The sequence below is a fragment of the Nannospalax galili genome, unplaced genomic scaffold (genome assembly GCF_000622305.1).
Source record: "Nannospalax galili isolate Female #2095 unplaced genomic scaffold, S.galili_v1.0 scaffold779, whole genome shotgun sequence".
NCBI classification, from domain to species: domain Eukaryota; kingdom Metazoa; phylum Chordata; class Mammalia; order Rodentia; family Spalacidae; genus Nannospalax; species Nannospalax galili.
In genome coordinates, this window is record NW_008345224.1 from 1,571,731 (window position 1) to 1,593,472 (window position 21,742).

At 44.8% G+C, this 21,742-nt stretch overlaps 1 protein-coding gene across 6 annotated transcripts in view; it reads left to right on the forward strand.

Moving 5' to 3' along the window:
• The window catches only part of Ccdc93 (coiled-coil domain containing 93), a 90,213-nt gene that overhangs the window by 16,666 nt on the left and 51,805 nt on the right, over nt 1-21,742 (forward strand). For all 6 annotated transcript variants that reach the window (XR_003850827.1, XR_003850828.1, XM_029567495.1 and 3 more), the window contains exons 6-11: nt 2,304-2,360; nt 11,373-11,473; nt 17,497-17,533; nt 18,050-18,142; nt 18,394-18,441; nt 19,763-19,849. Coding sequence is in view for 4 of the 6 variants with exons in the window: in XM_029567495.1 (XP_029423355.1) it covers nt 2,304-2,360; nt 11,373-11,473; nt 17,497-17,533; nt 18,050-18,142; nt 18,394-18,441; nt 19,763-19,849 (423 nt within the window). In the remaining 2 variants the exon portion in view is untranslated. The remainder of the gene's footprint in view (nt 1-2,303; nt 2,361-11,372; nt 11,474-17,496; nt 17,534-18,049; nt 18,143-18,393; nt 18,442-19,762; nt 19,850-21,742) is intronic.

Genomic DNA, 21,742 nt, shown 5'->3' on the forward strand with positions numbered 1-21,742 from the left:
TTTATTTATTTTTATTGAATTTTTGTTTATTTCATTCAGAACATCTCAGTCAATCTTATTTATCTTTATACACCATTCCCCACTGGCACCCTCCCATACCCATCCCCAACTGGAATTCATACATTCTGTCATTTGTGTTAAGGGCTATCCTTATATTTATAGATAAATATCCCAGTCACCACTCATCAAATAAGCTTCTTTTGCACTAGATGGAGATTATCACAGAGTACCACAACTGGTCACACACAGACATTGTCTGTGAATTGCCCAAGCCTAAGTGGTACATCTACAATGCATCTTCTACACCTAAGGCTCACAGAACATAGAACAAGGGGTAAAGAGAACACTAATGAGTATCTCAGTTCTCATTAATGAATCTCCCTCATGCAACAGAGGGCCAGGAACACAAAAGGTCACAAATGGCCAAAGTATAGAGAGTCTTGTCCTTGGACAAGACTTGTGTATTGAGCTTCACCCACCCTGGTTTCAGGGACCATTGCACAAGAGGGGGCAAAAAGATTTTAAGAGCCAGGAGGAGGTGCATGACCATATGGAAATAGAGTCCTACAAGCTCCTGGGACCCTGCTCATATAAACCTACGGCAATGGTGTCAGCATGTACAAGATCAATGCAAACTCGAGCAGACCAAAACCCAGCATAGAACTGGGGAAATGGACAGCAGACCCCAAACTTAGCTGAAGTATTGGCAGCTGATTATTGCAGGGTGAGGATGATGAACTTGTACTGAGGAGCATCTGGGGACACTAACTTGACACAGTAGGCCTTAACACAAATGTAAAAAGCTTTTCGAAAGATTGTAGTTACAGTTTATAATAAGTACAGTGGTACTAAGCACTATCAAATACTCTGCCAGGCTCGTACATCACTGTCTTTGTCTTGTATCCTAATGACTGCCCTTTTGGGTAGGGGTGGATGCCCCGGTTTTGCAAATAAAAGAGCTGAGACTTAGAGGTTAGCTAACCTTACCCAAAATGTCATTGTTTTTACGAATTGGACATGAGAGTGTTTGTTTTAGCCACCACTCTCTGTGGCCTCTCTTTCCCTTACTGACTGTAGGCTCTGACAGCATCATCTGCAGAGTAGCTTTTCCCATGGAGAATATGTTCCAATTTGTGAGAAAATTGAGAGCTTGAGAGAGCACTCGGTTAAAAACTTTCCTTGAGGTCTTGAGTTTGATCCCTGGAGTCCACGTTTAAAAAGCAAGACATGGGGACTAGAGAGATGGCTCAGTGGTTAAGAGCACTGGCTGCTCTTGCAGAGGACCCAGGTTTGATTCCCAGCACCCACATGGCGGCTAACACATAACTCCTCTTTTGGCCCCTTGGGGATTGCATGCTTTGCACTTACATACATACATATATATGTGTGTGTGTGTATATATATATACATATATATATGCAAATTAACATTTTTTTTAAGTGAGGCATTGCTGTGTGTGCTTATAATCGCAGCACTGAGAGGCAGAAATGGGCAGATTCCTGGACTCACTGGCCAGCCAGCCTAACCTACCTAACTGGGGAGTTCCAGGTCAGTGAGAAGACCCTGTCTCGGGAAAAAAAAAACTTCACCTGTGTTCATGAACATACACATACATATACACATACATTTGAGAGCACATGTGTCTCACCACATGCTCCCATACATACATAAACATGTACAAATACATAAATTTTTAAAAAAAAATTTTATTCCTGAGAATTGCATACATGTATACAATGAAATGAGATCACACCCACCCCCCATTTCCCCCCTCCATCTCCCCCATATTCCACTCAGCACATCCCTCTCCTGACTTCATACCTCTTTTTTTTTTTCCATAGCTCACTAAGTCCAGTTAGTGCCAATATATACACATGGGTGTGGGGCCATCCGCTGGTGCATGGGCAACCTACCAGGGACCACACTCTCAAAGAAGAGTGATTGTTTTTCCCTCCCCCAAAATTATAGCTCTTCAGTAGGGGTGCAGCCTGGACAGCTTTTAAAAAGGCAAATGAGTCAGGCGTGCTAGCACACACCTTTAGTCCCAGAACTCAGGAGGCAGAGGCAGGCAGATCTCTGTGAATTTGAGGCCAGCCTGGTCTACAGAGTGAGTTCCAGGCTAGCTGAGGCTATGGGGAGACCCTATCTCAAAAAGACCAAAAAAATAAATAAATAAAAATAAAAAAGCAAATTGAGACTTCAGGCATGCTAGTGATGAGCATTCATTGATAAGGCAGATTTTAAGTTCAGCTGAGTTTCACATTGGTTGAATTGATTGAACTCCTGTTTTGTTTGTCTTTCAGGATGACGACTTCATAAAGAGAAAAGACAAGGCTGTGAAGACTGTTACTGACCTATCAGTAAGTCCCTTTGCCCATGTACCTCTTCCCCAGCACTGCATAGCCTTCAGACAGTCCTTGTTTGAATCACAGGTCATCTAGGAGCCGTCCTTGAGTGTGTTTGAGAAACCCTGCCTATATCACATGCTCAGCCCCAGCACACAGGCACCCATTGTGGTGCCTTGCCTAGTTCCAGGTTTAAGGGAGAAAGATCAGAATGCAGCACCTGCCTTTGTGGTGCCAGTGGCAGGGGTGACGGAAGCTCCAGAGGACAGATGATGAACTGGAGGCCGTGAATGAAACTCACTGCCCCTCCATCCCCATGGTGGCTTTGGAAAGACAGAGATGCTTTTGAGCCTTGTGAGGGAGAATATGTGGTGTGTTTTGATCAATGAAGTCTGTATGAGTGAGCCACTTCTCTGGGGTGTGTGGGTGGGAGGAGCGGGGAGCCTTTTCAAGATACTCTGAGCCAGAGCAGGAGGACCCTGCAGCCTTCAGACTTGAGCTGAGGGGATCAAAGCCTCCACGTCTGGTGCATGGTCCCTCCTCCAGAAGTAGCATGTAGTACATTTTGCATTTTGTTTATTTCTTCATTATGTTGTATCATGTCAATATTCTACCCAGCCTTGTAAGGATTCAGCCATGTTTATGTATGTAGTTAGGGGTGTGTGTGTCTCTGTCTGTGCAGGTGATGTATAGCTATATGAGTTGTGTGGGTGTCAATGCATGTATGGAGGGAAAAGGACAGACTGGGTGTCACCACTCTTCTTCCATCTTCTGCTGGTTCCCATCTCCAGCTCCCATCTCCCTGGAGAGGTGTTGGGATTACCAATGCTCATATCATGCATCAGTTTTTTTGTGAGTTCTAGGATTTGACCTCAGGTCTTCATGCTTGCATTCCAAATGCTTTTACCCATTGAGCCATCTTCCCAGCCAAGATACTTATTTCAGTGTTTAAATTGGGCTTGTGTTAGTTAACAATCCACCCAACTTTAATATCAGATGCATTTCTTATGTAGATGACAGAGTTGCATTCTGAAACTGTAGGTTGAGTTTGTTGGACTTGTATGGCTTTGTGAGCTAAGAATTGGTTTTCAGAAAATAATTCTGTACCGATTTCTCTTAAGATAGAATATTTGGTGTGATGATGACTGAAAAAAAAAAAAAGTCAAGTGGTGATAAAAACCAAGAAATACTAATGAGAAGCAAAGTCTGTGTCATTTTGTAATTTTTTTTGTTTGCTCTATTCCATTTTTGAGAAAGAAAGTAATAGAAAATCTTTAAAATTTTTTTGTTTGTTCATTTATTTTTGAGACAAAGTCTTACCCTATAGCCCCAGCCATCCTTGACCTCAGGACAGTACTCCCAAGTGCTAGGAGTACAGGTATACACTACTGCACCCCACTTAGTTACATGGTTTGGTTCAGACCTGGGGAGCCTCAAGATAGGACCCATGCCGTTTGAGCATAAGGTAGACGCCATAACCCAGCTCTGCTAATGGGGAGATGACAGCCACGAAGAAGGCGGGTCTGTCCCTGGAAACATGAGCACAGATGAGAACTACCCCCCACCCCCCGTGCAATCTCAGCATCTCCATCACTCAGTTTCCAGGGCCTTCATTTTGTTTGCTGTTGTTTTTTTAAGGTTAGCTACAGTTGTTTCCCCCTGGGGTAGGCCATGGTGCTTGATGGTGGAAACCTGCGGCACCCTGATAGGTGAGAGCAGGTTTGTTCATGGGCTGGTAGAGTGAGGAGTGTCTGTTAGAGCTGGTGTGATGGTTAACTTTTATTATCAATGTAACACAACCTAGAATCACCTGGGAAGAGAGTCTCGATGACACATTGTCTAGATCAGAGCATGTCTTGGGGGGGTTGTCTTGATTAACGATGTGGAACTACCCAGTGTACTATGGCTATCACTGTTCCGTAGGCAAAGGGTTCACCCCTGTATTAGAGCAGAGAAACGGAGCTGAGCACAGCAAGGATACAGGTTTCCATTCCTCTTGCTCTTAACTGTGGATGTGATGTGATCAGCTGCCTTGAGTTCCTGCCTGGACTCCCCCACAGTAACAGACCTACAATTATGGCCAAATAAACCCTTTTTCCCCTACATTGCTTTTTGTCAGGGTATTTTATCACAGCAATAGCAATGCAACTAGAATAGCCAAGTCAGGCTATGAGGTGACCCACTGGGACTGTTGGTGACTGCTTCATGCCCTCTCTAGATTTCAACAAAGAAGTTGTCTGCCTCAGTTGTGAGGCAGTGATCAGAGATTTGCTGCCTACACTTGAGTGGTAGGTGTTCTGCCCTGGGTTTCAGGTGTGTGCTCAGAGGTATCACTATGACAGGCAAAAGCAGTTGCAATCAGCCCTGTGAGGAGCACTGCCATCGCCCAGAAGGAGTTCTCTGCTTTAAGGGTCACCTTAACTTTTTAATGCCATTTGTATGTACTTTATCATCTGCCAAGGCAAAATATCAGAGTCCATGAGGAGGAATGACAGAGTGAGGGAGGGCACATTGGAAGGAGTGCTTCTGAGTCCCTGTTCCAGTGTCATCCTGTCTCTATCATTTAATACTTTGTTAACCAGGGGCAAGTTATTTAAACTCAGGACCAACAAGATGGCTCAGCACATAAGGGCACTTGCAAGCTGAGGACCTGAGTCTGATCCCCAGAGCCCACATAGAGAAGGAGAAAATTGACTCCTGAACTCCACAGGTGCACTATGGTTGTGTGTGTGCTCCCATACATATAAAATACATAATAGTGTAATAAAGATTTAAACTCTACAGGCTCTATGTCGAGACAGAAAAGGACCATGCCCTCATTGGTGTGAGGAGCAGCAGGTAGCATATATGGGGGCATCCAGTTAATAAAGATTAGCACAGCAGTGTGCTTCAAAGTGGGTGAAATGCCAGCAGCACAAGTCCGAGGCCGGAGGTTGGATCCCCGTGTGTGAAAAGCCAGGCCATGGGTGATCTGCTACAGAGGCCGAGACAGGTGAACTCCTGGAGCACACTGGCCAGCCTTGCTAAATCTGTGACTTCTAGGTAAAGGTGAGACACACTTTCTCAAAAACCCTCCCAGAAATTGTCCTGTGTCATTCCACACCCATACTGTGCTGTGTCCTACACACACAGAGAGAGAGAGAGAGAGAGAGAGAGAGAGAGAGAGAGAGAAGTAAAATGTAATTTTTAAATAAAAATAAAGAAGACACTCAAATTTGACCTTTAACCCGTACACACATGTGCACCTGCCCCCCAACATAAACACATACACACAAAAAGAATAAATTGATTCTATATAAATTTTTTTAATGTTAAAAAGTTATTGATTTATTTGTTGTGGCATGGGAGCACGGGTCCTCAAGTTCCATGGTACATGTGTGAAGTACAGAGAACAATTTGAGGAATTCGCTTCTCTCTTTCCACCACGTGGAGCTCAGGGATTGAACTAGGTCATGAGTTGGCAACAAGGACCCCTACCTGCCCAGTCAGCTTGCTGGGCCCCTGTGTAACTTTAAAAAAATGAGATAGTCGGGGCTAGAAAGATGGCTCAGCAGTTAAGAACGCTGAATGTTCTTGCAGAAGACCCGGGTTCAAATCCCAGCACCCACATGGCAGCTAACAGCTGTCCATAACTCTAACAGCTGTCCATAACTCCAGTCCCAGAGGATCCAACAGCCTCTTCTGTCCTCCTCAGGTGGGCATGCTTACCTACATGCAGGTGATACACGCATACACATAAAAAATATATATAAAAATAATAAAGTATTTTAAAAAATGAGATGGTCATATGTAAAGCACAGTAGCAGTAATGCTCATTAATCTTAGGCTTTAAATTAACAGTTATGTTAGTGAGTTGTCACCTGGTTGTAGGCCTCAAGAACCAAGGATGAGAGAAGGCGTGTTCTCTGAGATCTGTTAGTTCCCTCTCGTTTTACGCATAAGGAAACTGAGGCCTATTGAGAGGGAGCTGGCTTTTCTTGACATCTCTGAGCTGTGTAGTGGCAGACATGAGATAAAATAATGCCTGCTACTCTGAAGAGTGACTTTGCAGTAGCTCTTTTTGTCTTGGAAACTGCTGGTATGTAGATCTATATTACTAATTTAAACCAGGCTGCAGATTGTATAATGAGTCTTGTGAGAGGCCTGTAGGAGCTCTTGAGTGGTTAGAACTAGGAGATGTAAGTTAGTAGAAAAATTTTTCAGTCAGAAGTCAAGTTACCTGGGACATAATGCTGTCCTAGGCTGACGCTGTCCTAGGCCCAGTGCTGTGCTAGAGATCTTAGACAAATTATTCCATTTCTGGTTCATTTGTTGTTTGCGTTAGTTTGTGTGTGTGTGTGTGTTTGTGTGTGTTTGAGACAGGGTCTTAATGTAGCTCAGGATGCCCTTGAACTCACTATGTAGCTGAGTCTGACCTTGAACTTGTAATCCTCTGCCTCAGCCTCAGGAGTGCTAAATCACAGACAGGCAGATTCCACGACAACTGGCCTATGTGGGGCTGAGGATGGAGCCCAGGCCCCGTGCATGCTGGACTGGCACTTCCACTATGCCAATATCCCCAGCCCACCCTGCTTCCTGAACATCATTAACATGAAAACAGCAGCCTATGCTCTACTTTGCTTCAGTGGTTTCAAAATACAAAGGGCCAAGTGCATATGAAGGTATGCACTTAAAGTCTGTGCAAAGCCTGCATTGCCGTTGTTAGCAGCATGAGGTCCTCTTCACTCTGAACTACTGTTTTGGAGTCAGTCTTTTTTTAGAAGATTCTAATTTCCTGTGTTGAGTCATTGTCTCTTTCTGTGGTAACGAAGGAGAATAGCAGTTAAGGCCAATTACGCCGCACTGCCATAATAGAGGAGCTCACAGAGATTAAATTACACAGGCACCGTGCCACAGAGGTGCCTCTTATTTTTCATTTCCATGTTAAGTCTGGTTTGTGTTATTTATAGCTTCCTATTTGTGTAGCCCCACCAGGAGTGAACCAGGGACTATTTGTGGTTTGTGAGAACGACTCTCCAGCATTGTGCTAGACATGCTCAGTTCCTTTTCCATAAAAATTTTGAGATTATGTAGCGTATGTCACAGATTATTTGAAACTGATTTTTTAAAATATTATTTTATGTGTATGAGTGTATTGCCTATATGTGTGCACCCATGTCGTGCAGTGCCGTGGAGGTCAGAAGAGGGCTTCGGATTCCCTTGGAACTGGAGTTAAGGACTGTTCACAGCCACCATGTGGGTGCTGGGAATCGAACCCAGGTACTCTGTAAGAGCAATCAGTGCTCTCTACCTCTGGCCATCTCTCTGAAACTGATTTTTAAAAATTATTGCATTTTATGTATTTACTTTTCGTGTGCATGCATGCTTACCTGCTATAGCACATATTTGGAGATCAGAGGGACTCAATTCTGTCCTCCACCATGTGGGTCCTGGGATTGAACTCGAGTTGTCAGGCCTAGCAGCAAAGTACCTTCCCCTACCGAGCCATCTCAGTGGTCCAGAATTTAAATACCTTGACCATGGTTAACAAGGCATTAAATGATAGCTGTAAGTGTTCCATGCAGGGGCCTGATTTAAAAGTTTTCATAATGAAAATCAACTGATTAAATAGAGTTAGCAGTATTATCTGGAGTAAAGCACTACTATTTGAAGGAACTGGCAGCACTGATTGTCCTGGAGTCCAGGCTGGAGGAACTCTTGAGACAAGGAGTTATAGGCCAACCTGGGTAAGAAAGTAAGACTTATCTTAAAAAAAGAAAAGAAAAACCTAATAATTTAAAAATTCAATGAAAAGGTACAGAGCATTTATGGTTTCCTAGGGGCTAGTTTTAGATTTTTAAAAATGTTAATTTGTGTGTGTGTGTGTGTGTGTGTGTGTGTGTGTGTGTGTATAAAACTGTGGATGTGTTTGTGAATGTGAGTGTAGGTGCATGCAGAGGCCAGAAGAGGGCATCAGATTCTCTGGAGCTGGAGTTACAGGCAGATTAATTTGATAAGCTAATGTTAGAACCTCTTTGAAAAAGACAATGTGTAAGAATAGCCAGGAAATTTGGATAAAAACTAAAAAGATAGGATGCATAATCCTGAAACAGTAGGAACTGAAGAGATGTGTTCTGAAGTCCAGTGTATGTCTACTAGGTGTGACTACAGATGAGAAGGTAAACTACTAGATGGATGAAGCTGGGCTCTTCACTTTGTATTCCTAAGAAATCCAGCTTCCTCCCTTTCCCTGAACCAAAATATTGTAAGGCTGAATGTAAACTATCTAAATATAAATGATAAAGGTAATAGAGTGGACTTTTTGATTCCTTGTTTTTTATGGTCCCTCATGTAAGAAGTAGGATGCATTTCTGTTGCTGTGATAAATATCCTGACAAAAAGCATCTGTGGGGAGAAGGGTTGATTTGAGCTCACTGTTCCAGGTTGCTGTCCCTCACTGCAGGGGAGTCAGGGCAGGAGCTTGAAGCAGCTAGGCACATCACAGTGAAGAGCAGACAGAGCGATTGCATGCTTACTGCTCAGCCGCCTTTCTCCACTTTTACCTAGCCCATGAAATGGTGCCTGAACTCACGGTAGGTCTTCCCACCTCAACTGAATGAAGAAAAATTCCCTCCCAGTCCTGCCCACAGCCCAACCTGATCTAGACACTCCCTTATTGAGGTGATTCTAGATTGTGTCAAGTTAGCAATTAAACCTAACCTATCATAACATAAAATCTGGAACTAAAGGAAAATTATTGATAAAACAATGTAAAAATGGAAATGTTGTAAGAACAAAACCCAGAAAGTTGAAACGACAAATTTTAATATGTCAAGTTGAGAAAGACACCAAGATTGGCTTCTGGTCTCCACACACATGGTCACACATGTAGATACGTACCCACACATATACAAACGTGTCCACATACACAAAACCAACAACCACAAAAAAATAATGTTAATGGATTAATACTCTACAATATACTTGTAGGTCACTGAGAAGATGACAGTTTAATCTGAAGGAGAATAGTCACAGGACAATTTGAACAAGATGAACAGCAAATGCAAAGACCCTCAGCCTCATCAATAGTTTGGGGAAGGCAAATCAAAATAGTGAAATACTTCCCACCCATAGGAAGCATAGACACTAGGCCTGTAAATACTTGCTGCCAAAAGTGGAGGTAATGAACTGGTGGGTCCATAAACCAGTAGTTTATTTTTCTGACTGAACCTTGAAGTATAAATCAGTGAGTTCATGTCTACATTTCTATCCTAGTCATCTGCTTCTGCTTAAGTATGTGTTCTTTGTAATGAGAACTCAGAAGTTACTTCAATGCCTTCAGCAGAAAGTTAAATGAACTTGTGAGCATCTGTAGTTTAAGGAGTGTTGCATCTAATTTAAAAGAATGAAATGTTTACATATCATTATTTAGTGGAAATAGCTATAGTTATAGAAATATATATTCAATATATTCTCCTTTTATGCAAAATACTTATGTATGTTATATACATATATGTAAACACACAGACAGACTGAAAAATATGCACTTGTTACTCGTGTGGACAGTGGCACTCTAGGAGGTTGAATTTTGGGAAAGAGACGGGGAGGTCAGATTTTTTATTTTTAATTTGCATTTGTCAAGCTGGAGAAATGGCTCACCAGTTTAGAGCACTTGCTGCTCAATCATAAGGACTGGAGTTTGGATCCCAGCACCCACATCAGATGGCTTACAAATGCCTATAAAACTCCAGCTCCACAGATCTGATGCCTTCTTCTAGCCTCCATGGGCAGCTGCACTCACTAGTGCACATGTACTCACACAGACACATATACACAGACACACATTCAAACACACATAAATTAAATCATTAATTATTTTATACATGTGAAATCTTTTAGGGGAATATATGTAACAAAAGCTGATCATACTGGATTTTGAAATTCTGTTACAACTGCCCATTTCACTTCTGCACAGAAGAAAAACACTGACTATTTTCTCTGACTATCATGGAACTCTACACAGCAAATGCTGAAGGTGTGACCTTACTGGGTGGGGACTCGTGTACATTATGCACTTATACTTTTTTCAGTGAGCACAACTCTTAATTACTTAAAAAGTTAAGAACTAGGTAGGGGAATGTCATTCACTTGGTAGTGTGCTTGCCTAACATGCACAAAGCTCTGCTTGTGAATTCTGTGATCTCAGCTCTCTGGAGGAAGAAGCAGGAGAATCACGTCAAGGTCATCCTCAGTGCATATCCTCAGGACATCCTCATACACGATGAGTTTAAAAGCAGCTAGACTGCATGAGATCCCATATCAAAAAAGTAAGAACAGAGGGCAGACTTTTGTTGGTGAGCTTTTGTCTTGACGGTGGTACTTTCTTTCCTTTTACCACATGAGGTGTATGATCCTTGAGTCATTGTGGGTCGGTACAGGCAGCTGATTGTGATCTCTCAACCGAGCTTCCCTAAACCTCATGTTGTAGTTTCATTTCTGTTGCTGTTATAAAACACACTGGCTAAAAACCAACTTAGAAGTGAAAGAGTTTATTGGCTTACATTCCAGGTCTCGATACATTATTGTGGGAAAGTCAAGGCAGCTCATCCCACCGCAGCCAAGAGCAGAGAGAAATGAATGCATGCATACTTAGTGTTCGGCTCACTTCCTCCACTCTACACAGTCCAGGGCCCAAAACCAGGGAATGGTGCCGTCCACTTTCAGGCTGGATCTTCCAACATCAAATAGGGCAATCAAGACAGTCCCACACAGACATGCCCAATAGCCAACCTGATCTTGACAGTCCCTCATGGAGCCTCTTCCCAGGTGGTTCTAGGCTGTGTTCAGTTGACATTTAGAAATAAGCATCACATGTCACCTCTGTGTTTGACGTTCCTAATGTGAGCTTCCAGTGTCCCCCATCCTGCAGCAGAGCTTAGACCTAGGCTGTGATGAGGAAGATCCACTCCCTATAACTGGCTGGAGGCACCCAGCCATAGTCCAGGGGAGCCTCTTACACATCACAACTTGCCTTTCTTGTCCACTCAGGATGTTTACAAGCCCCGTCGGAAGTACAAACGCCAGCAGGGTGCAGAGGAGCTGCCAGATGAGGAGTCCCGAGTCCACGCCACGCTTTTGGAATATGGCAGGTACAGAATGGGCCCCAGACCTGTGTCTGTTTCATAAAACTGTTTCAGAGAAAAGCTAAGGCTGAAGAGACAGCTTCATCAGTAAAGTGATGGAGAGATAGCTCAGTCAACAGAGTGCTTGCCTTGTAGGCATCAGGATCTGACTTTGAACTCCAGAGCCCATGTAAAAAAGCTGGGTGTGGTGGTGCACACTTGTAATCCAGCACTGGGGATATGGAGACAGGTTGATCCCTGGGGCTGATTAACCAGCCACCCTAGCCAAATAGTCAAGCTCCAGGCCAAGTGAGAGACTCTGTCTCAGAAAACAAGGTAGCCAGTGACTGAAGAACAATACCCAAGATTGTCCTCTGGCCTTCACATGCATGTGCAGACACATGCACATGAAAAGAAGCTAATTTAAATTTCTTCCTTTGGATTAACTGTGTGGCTTCCATCTGGTTGAGTCTACAGTTCCCAGCTGTGAGATTTTTCATCGGGTAACATTTGTCTGGTGTGGAAGAGCATGCGTTTCTGTGCATAGCCTTTGTAGTTCTTTGAAAATGTGGGTATCACTGTACACAGTCTCTAACCTCTTTGGGGAATTGGTGGGCTAGGAGAACTATAGACAGAGGCTGGAGCTGCTGTGCCTTTCCTGCCCCTCCTTTTATTAAAACCTTCAGACAGACAAGACATGGAAGCACTTCCAACAGTTTTATGCCATGCCCTACAATAATAATAATTTAGGATTTCTGTGAAGATTGTCTTGACTGGGAAAACAAAAACCTTAGAAATTTTGTTACCTATTTAGTTCAGAAACTTTTTTTTTTTTTTTTTTTTTTTTTGTAGCCGTAATTTTTAACTTAACAAACCTCGAGGACCTGGTTCTGTTCAGAGCACTGGGTATTAACCTCCCTTTGTGTCCCGCATTCTCTACCCAGGGTAGCTGATCCCTCTCTGTGAGTACCCTCTTCTGCCTTGTGCAGGGAGAGCTTCCAGTGTGCTGTTCCTGCGTATCCCAGCCCGGGTTCACACTGATACTAATACACTAGCCTCTCCCTGAGTGAGCATCTCATGACCCTTCCTCTAGGGAAGAGGGTGAATCAGGCTTAATTATTCTAGTTTTCCAAGGAAAGACAGTACTTTAAAATTTTTGTATTCATTCGTCTGTGTGTGTGTGTGTGTGTGTGTGTGTGTGTGTGTGTTCCTATGCTGTGTGTATGGGAACAGCAGATGTGCATATGCTACAGCATAGGTATGAGGCCAGGTTTTTGGATTTGGTTCTCTCCTACCGTATGGGTTCCGGAGATCAAACTCAGGTTACCAGATTTGCATGGTAAGTGCCTTTACCTGCTATGCCTTTTCTCTGCCCTCCTCCCCTTTTCTTTTTCTTCTGTGATGATCTGAGGGTATATTAGTCACTTTTCTGTTGCTGTGATAAAACACCATGACTAGGACAACTTATAGAAGGAAGAGTTCATTTGGGTTTATAGTTTCAGAGGGATAAGAGTCCATCCTGGCACAGGGCATGGCAGGAGGCAGCCAGAGAAGGAAGCTGAGAGCTCATATCTTCAAGCATGTGCAAAGAGCTTAGAGAAGCTCGAATTGGGACCAGGCTGTGAGCTCTCAGAGTTCATCCCCAGTGACATGTTTCCTTCAGCAAGGCTGCACCTCCTAACCCTCACCTCTTCAAACAGCACCACCAAGTGAGGCCAAGTGTTCAAATACTTGGAGCCTGTCAGGGACATTTTCCTTCAAACCACTGCAGAAGTCAAGTCTTTTCTTTCCACAAGTAAAACTAATCTGTTTCAAAAACAGCTGAGTTGGTTCTGGTCTTAGGCCAGATGTGATGGCTGCCCTCAGCTCTTCATTTGCTGCTGAGAATAAAGTGTGTCTTCTGAGTCAGAGACTAATCAGACCAGAGATGAGTCACATAATGGGGGTGGGGGGCGGGGTAGTACAAAATTAAAATGTACAACCCCTTGTTAAGAACTATTAATAATTAGCTGGGTAGATGGCTCAGTTTGTAAAGTGCTTGTCCACCTGAATTCAGTCCTCAGAATCCACATAAAAAAGCTGGGTGTGATGGTGTGTAAAAGTATGTAATCCCAGTCCTGGGGAGGCAGAGACACGCAGATCCCTGGGGCTTGCCACAGTCAACCCAGGCTGACGAATAAGCTCCAGATCAGCGAGAGACCTTGTCTCAAAAGTAGATGGTGTTGTGAATGATACCTGTGTTCTTCCTCTGCTCTCCCAGATACATGTGCACATGCGTGTAGTAGTGAGTATAATACCAGCATCCCTACAGGGATGCCAGGGGTTCGAACCAGAGACCCCTGGGGAGGTGATGATTGGGGATAAGTAAGCACACCATTCGCCAGCCTACGCCGCCCCCAGTAGCAGGGACTCATTTATTGCAGGTGTTATAGAACTTATAAAGGCACCTGGAAATGCCCCCTCCCCCCCGAGGGTATATCTTAAGGATGATCATGCGCTGATCATGCACTCCTCAGCAGTGTGGAAGTATTCTTCAGACTTTCAAAGCAAGCCAGGCCGCGCCCCCAGTAACTTCCTTTCGGACCTATGCAAGGTCCCTTTAGGTCCCTACACAGGGAGATTCCTGGGAGCTCACAGGTCAGGTAGCTTGGCATATACAGTAAACAAAAGAGACCTTGTCTCAGACAAGGTGGAAGATGAGGATCAATACCCAAAGTTGTCCTCTGACCTCTGCATGCAAGCCATGGTACACACACACACACACACACACACACACACACACACACACACTAAAGACCTGTGCAATTGAGTTACCAGCCCCTCCCCCCTGGAATGTCTTAAATAAGTTTACAGTTTTTTGTTGGGCCACATTCATAGCAATCGTGGGCTGCATGTGGCCCTTTTTTTTTTTTTTTGGCGGGGGAGGCAGTGTCACAGCTGTGCCCCAAGCCAGATTTGGTAGATGCAAGGACATTTTGTAGGAGTAGATGCTTTGAAGAACCAGTGTTATCAGGCTTCCCTGGTTGGGAACACAGTGTTCTGAAGGAAGTTTCAGGGAGCTAGGCCCGGCCAGGACTGATTCCTAAGCCTCACAGCAGAGTAGAGCAAAGGATGCTGCCTGGGTCTCCGTGGTTAGGAAGCTAGCTAGCAGCCTGGAGAGTCAGGAAGCTGGTGCTGCAGCTGCAGGCAAGGGGACGACATAACTCCTGCCAAAATCAGGATGTTCTGTCTCAAAATTGGGAAGCTGCCGACAGCCACTGGGGCCAGACCCTTACTGCTGCTGGTGTGATCCAGCCCAACCCATTGGGTCCTCTGTGTCTTTTGCATCTCATTTAACCATTCCACATTCACAGCTGCAGAAAATGCATTTGACTGACACCATGCCCAACTTACATATTGCTGGAGATAGAACCCAGGACTTTGTACATGCTAGGCAAACACTCTACTAATGGAATTGTATGCCTAGCCTTAGAAGTGTTTCCCCCCGCCCCCCACACTGGATGTGATGACACATACCTTTAATCCCAGCATTTGGGAATGAGAGCCTGATGGATCTCTGTAAGTTCAAAGCCAGCCTTGTCTACATACTGAGTTCCAGGCCAGCCAGTCCTGTATAGTGAGACCCTGTCTCAAAAAAAACAAACAAAAAAACAGTTTATTCTTGAATCAAAGGTGGGTGGCCATGACCTGGGAACATAGATGCAGTTTGTTCCAAGGAGCACATTCCTATATGGAAATGGTTTCTTGAAGTTCTTGTATATACAAAACAAAAGACATTTTTCCCTTCAAATTCATCTGGTTGGCCTTAACACCAAAGTGAAGAAATCTCCCTATGGGGCACAGATGCTGTCAGATGTCAGATAACAGGTTTAGTGAGGAAGCTACTGGTATGCTTATGGGGCTAAAGATGGCCCAAATAGTTCTGCTCTGCTGCATCGTTCACCTCTCCATGCTCAGGAAGTTCTAGCTAGCCTTGTGCTATCTTTAATACAGGTATGGGTTTTCCCTATTAATCCCACAATACTGATCAAGCCAACTCACAGGCTGCCATAAGATCCTTCCCAGAGTTTGTGTGGGGATCCAGTTAGGCTCACAGCCCAGTGATGTCTATTTTTTTTTTTTTCTCTCTCTCCAGTTTTGTGGCAGCCTATTGCAAGGTTAGGTGGCGCTTACGGCATCTTAACTTCTGCATTTCCTTTCATTTATATTTATTCATTCAACAGACATTGAAAGTACAAACTAAAAGTAGCATCATTGCTCTCCAGGGAAAAGCTGCAGAGTTGCACCTGATGGGTCATAATGGCCATTGGGAGAGGGCAGGAAGCCTGTACGGGCATCGATACTGCAAAGCTTTTACTCTTACAGGCCTGGAAGCTTTGGAGACACAGAGATGCAGTTGGAAGGCCAGAACTGGTCAGACTGAGCAAAGCTCTGTTCAGACAGTAGATGGAGCAAGAGCTGCCGGGGTGAGGCTGAATAGTTGTCAAACAGGATCCAGGAGGGAGGAAGGAGGAGGGGAAAAGTGGAGGAAGAAGAGGAGGATCTATAGAGAGGCTGCTGAGGAGTCTTGTTTCCTCCAAGGAAAGGGGCCTGCCTATCTTTGTCCTTAAGAGTAGATATGGCTAATGTAAGATTGGATATGAAGAGCAGGAGGGGGTGAGGCTGCAGACCCCCAACCAATGAAGACAGCACACTGACCTAGGACCTGAGGCATGGCCTTGAGCAGGGGCAGAACAAAAACTTTATTTTTCTTAAATGCTTATATGCAACTTTATTTCTTCCCAAACTAAAGTCTGTGAGGTTTGATGTTTTATATTATGCCTTTTGTTTTAAGTCAAATAGTTTTTGTATTGTTATATTTGATTTTAAAAGAAAACATACTTTTTTTAAGCCATAAAATAACTAACTTAAGCTGAAATGCTTTCATGTGTCTTAGGCTGCATGAAGTGAGTGCACAGTGCTTACATCGTGCTTGGGTTATGTTTGAAAGTTAAACATGAGCATGACTTGAACTCATTAAAATAGTGTGAACGTGCATGTTCCACTTATGGAAATACATTAATGTCTGTTTGTGTGGTTATTTTAAAGGACTTTAGCTGGCGGAAGGTATCTGGGATGCTGTTCTTGATTCAGAGAATAGCAAGTGTTCTTGGACTGTTATGTCCTGCAGTCTGAGCAAGTGCTTTCTTTTAGCTCAGTTGTTTAGTCAAAATCTGGCAGGATATGTTTTTGGAGAAGGCACCTGAATAGTTCCTCCAAGCACCAAATAGCCATAATCACTCTTTGGTGCTTTTCATTGAAGAATCCATCTCAGGGCTGGGGAGTTACGCAGTCAGTAGCATGCTTGCCATGCATTCATGAGGACCTGAGTTCAATCCCCACCACCCATATAGAAGCCATGTATTAGTTACTTTTCTGTTGCTGTGGTAAAACACCATGACAGAGGCCACTTATAGAAGGAGGAGTTTATTAGGCTTATGTTCCAGAGGGATGAGAGTCCATCCTGGCAGGGAAACATGGCAGGAGGCAGTCAGAGCAGAAAGCTGAGCCCTCACAACTTTAAGCACATACAGGAAGCTGAGAGAGTGAAACTGAAAGTGCCGCATGGTTGTGACCTCTCTAAGCCCACTGCCAATGAGGTGCTTCCTCCAGCTAGGCCACACCTCCTAAGCCACCACAAGCAGCCCCACCTACTGGGGCTAAATATTTAAATACTGGGAGCCTATGGGGCGTTCTCATTCAAACCACCACAAGCCAGGTACAAAGGCCTGTGTCTGTAACCCCAGCATTGGGAAAGTGGAGATAGGACCCGACCAACATGCCCAGCTGAATTGGTGAGCTCCAAGTTAAGTGAGAGACTCTCAGAAAAGGGTGAAGAGTTGTCAGTCTCTGGTCTCTGTATGCATGCATACGTGCATGTGTGTGCGCACATGTACACACACAAATGGGCAGGGAGAGAAAGAGAAAGCGAGACTAACTAAAATGCATTTGATAGAATTTCTTGTGATTTTGAAATGGTAATTGGACTCTTCCCTTTTTATGGCCTGCAGAAGATACGGATTTAGTCGCCAGAACAAAACAGAGAAGGTAAGAAAATCCCACGAGTGAGAGTACATGGGAGGTGGTAGCAGTGTCCTTTGGCCTTTTCATGATGCTGAGAGTGGGCAGCGGCTCCCTGGGAAACCTAGGAGGTATGGGGTGGCAGGGCTGCCAACCAAGCACTGGGCAGGCTAGGGCACCAGGGATGTGCCAGCCACATTGTCCCTTGCATGGCCATCATCCTGGTATTTCCAACCTGCTGCCTCTGCAGTTCAGGAGCAAGTACATCCCAGAGCTAGAGATCAGATGATTGAAATCCAGCAGATGGACATGGCCCAGGATTCACTTCAGTAAGCTATTGGAAATGCAGTCCAGCTTTGCCAGCCCCAGATGCCTGACCTGCCCACTCTGTGGCGGGAGCAGAACCTCAAACCCCTGGGTTATCCATTCTCTCTCCAGATCCGTGTGTTTTCTATCACAGTAACTTCCCTCTCTGCAAGCTTGTCCTTTTTCTGCTGAGTCTCCAGCTCTGATGTTCAGCCATTCCCTTATCTTCCCTTCTAGGCTGAGGACAAGAAATCGACACTTGCTGCAGGGCTTTTAGCCACAGAAAAAACAGATGCCCATGAGGAAGATGAGCTTCAAGCAGCTGAAGAGGTGCGTGATCCCTGAGGTTACAGTTTCGGTCACAGTTGAGGAGAGATTGAACTCCCATCCCCAGGTTACCCAAGTGGCCAGCTGCTGCGAACTCCTTCCTTGTCTCACAGTTCCCTTTTTTGAAGTGTCATGAGGTTTACCATTTATCCAAATCAAGAAAACAACCATGAGAATTCACCACAGAGACCCGCTCAGGCACTCACTTTTTGTGGTCAGAACCACTCACCACTGTCCTTCTGTTCCTCTTTCAGCAACGTATTCAGTCACTGATGACCAAGATGACTGCCATGGCAAATGAGGTGAGGCATGGGGCTGTGGGGACATGTAGAGGTAGAGACTTGGCACGACTCTGCTCTATGCTAGGGAGCCTAGGGAGAACCCCATCCCCGAGACCTCTGACATCAGCAGCCCTGGGCCCTGCTGCTGAGGGGCTGCCTTGTAGAGAGCTTCTTATAATGGATAGCATTGGCCTCTCATAGCACTGGATGTCTCAGAAGGAGACTTGAAGGACCTCTGTGAGGGCAGGATGTCCCTGCAGGGACGACTCATGGCCTCTTCAGAGGAGGTCCATAACATGGGAGCCCCTATCTTCTTCTGGCACCAGCTATGTAGGATATAGAACCCAGGGTGCTAGTGGGTCTTCTCCCAGCAGGTTTAGCCATGCCCTTAGATGGGATCATTTCTTTCAAGGCCAGGAAAGGCCTGTGGCAGTAAAAGAGATACTTTAGGGGCCTGAGATTCCTTTGATTCTTCTTGTCTCTCAGTCCCAGGCCCCCTGAGTGTCCAGCAGTCTCTGCTTAGTGACCTCAGGAGGCCTGGGCATGAGGATGGAAAAGAAAAAGATGGTTTTCCAGGGGTACCCAGGACCCGCGGGGAAGCTAGGATAGCTGCTAAGTGACTCGGGAGATGGTGAGCTAACTCTAGGGGTATCCAGGGTCCAGGGAAAGCTAACACCACCAGGAAGAGGCTCAGGAGATAGAGAAGAGGCTCTAGGGGTCTAAGGGAAAGATAATACAGCCAGCTAAGAGACTCAGGAGATTGAGAAGTGGCCTTAGGGATACCAAGGGCCTGAGGGGGAGCTAGCAAGGGTACCCAGGGCCCAAGGGAGAGGAAAGACAACTAGCTGAGTGACTCAGGAGATGGAGAGGTAGCTCCAGGGGTACCCAGGGTTCCAGAGGAAGTAGGTACGCCACTGAGTGATTCTGGAGATGGAGAGGTAGTGCCACTAGTGGTACAGAGAGCCTTAGGGGAAGGTAGTATAACCCCCAAGTGACTTGGGAGATGAAGAGGAGGCCCCAGGGGTATTGAGGAGAAGCTAGTACAGCCAGTGAGTGACTTAGGAGATGGAGAGGTAGTGCCACTCGTGGCACAGAGGGCCTCGGGAAACTAATAACCCCCAGGTGACTCAGGAGATGGAGAGGTGGCCCCAGGGAGAAGCTAGCACAGCTGCTGACTTGAGAGGTAGAGGGGTGGCTATGACATTTGTCCTGAGTCTTGTAGATGAGTCAGTGGCGAAAGCCAGGCCACTCCAGGGGAATACTAGCTTTTTTGCAATCACACGCCATGTTCAATTCTGTGATAGACAAATGTGCCCTGAGAACACAATTCATTTGGTTGCAGAGCCGTCTCACCGCAAGCTCCGTGGGGCAGATCGTGGGCCTCTGCTCAGCTGAGATCAAGCAGATTGTATCTGAATACGCAGGGAAGGTAGGTTGGTGCCTGCAGGATCCTGGGGCTCATGTAATGAATGCCCAGGGCTTTGCCTCCCCTCCCACCTCTGCAGTCACAGTGTCCAGTTCATCAGCCAGGCTTGTTTGAAGCACGGACACCAGGCCTGACCACACACAGACATTGCGTTTGCCGACGAGCTACATTCATTCTGTTCTTCTTTTCTATCACTATTAAGAGAAAAATCTGTCTTCCAGAGCAGCACGCACATCTGATCCCCTGCTGCCTGCAGTCCAGGCAGCCATCTTTCCTTCCCTGTTGCACTTCTCATAACTCGGGCAAGGTGTGGCGAGTGGGCTGAGGAAGGAGGATTTTCACGGTTAGGAGATAGATGCCATAACTGAAGCCAAGCCCAAGGCAAAGTGTTTTGTTGGACGTTATTAAAAAGACTAGAATGAACAGAAGCCTCAGTCACATTTCAGCATTACTTGTTTCTTTCTATCCTAAGAAGAGAGGAAAGGACCTGGAATATTTCAGGGAGGCAGTAATGAATTAATCGTTTTCTTAATTTTTTTAAAAATTGTATTACTGATGTGTTGTTTTTTGTTGTGTGTGTGGGTGCGTGTCAGGGGACAAGTTTGTGGAGTCGGTTCTCTCCTTCCACTTTTTCAGGGGTCCCAGGGATCGAGCTCTGGACTTTCTGCTTGCACAGCAGGCGCTTTACTGACCAAGCTGTCTTCGCAGCCCGCATTTCTAGCTCAGTGTTCATTTGTCCAACTTGCTGGGTCATAGCTGCAAAATACGCCACTTCAGCCCCTCTGGGATCAAAAGTGGTTCTGTGCTTTGCTTACTCTGTTTTACTCTGTTTCCTCATGTTCCCTTATAGACCTCACTCATTTCTCTTTTGTGCAGATGATATTTATCTTGAAATTAAATATTTAAAATTTTTTTTCTGAATTTCATACGATATATTTTGATCGTATTTAAATCAATTACATATCTATATCTGTACCCCTCTTTCTAGTCCCCCCAAATTTCTGTACTCTAATATAGTGTGTGTGTGTGTGTGTGTGTGTGTGTGTGTGTCCCTATAGAGTCAGGTTTATGTCCCCAAATGCCCTTCAGTATGGGTTCATTCACTGGAGCCTGGTCAACCTACCAAGACTCTCTCCCTTAAATGAGAATGAGTCTCCTCTTCCCAGCAGTCATCAATTGTCAGTAGTTCCTCAGATAGGGTTGGGGTTCCTTACCCACTTCTCCAAGTCTATGTTGGGATTTTGTCTGACTTGACCTTATTTATTCATGTTGTCAACATTGCTATGAGTTCATATGAGTAACTGACCAACTGTCTGGAAACTGTTTCCTTATGGTCATCCACCACCTCTGGCTCTTATAATCGTTCTGATCCCTCTTCCACAATGATGCCTGAGCGGTGAGAGGCAAAAGTTTGATATAGATATCCTATTCAGGGATAAGCTATCTTAAAATTTTGAATCAAGTATATATCCTACATTTAAGTATTTTGTTACCATATGATGCTAGAAGGTCAGCCAGGCACAGTGGTGCATGTTTAATCCCAGTGCTTAGGGAGGCAGAGGTGGGTGGATCTCTGAGTTCAAGGCCAGCCTGGTCTACATAGTAAGTTCTAGGCCAGCTGGGGCTACAGAGAGACCCTGTTCCCAAAAAACCAAATAAGAATGTATGGGTTATTTTTCTGTTCTTATTCTATGCTGGGAATTTATGCCTTAATTGATCAATCTTTTTGTTTTTGCTTCCAAATGAGAAGTTCATTGTTTAACATGGATCTGATAAAACAGCCCATTATATTTCAGCTCATGCTTTAAAGGAAGTTTCTCCTTCCTTTATTTATTTATTTTGTGTATGTGTGTGAACACATGTGCTACAATACTTTAGTGGAAGTCAAAGGACAAC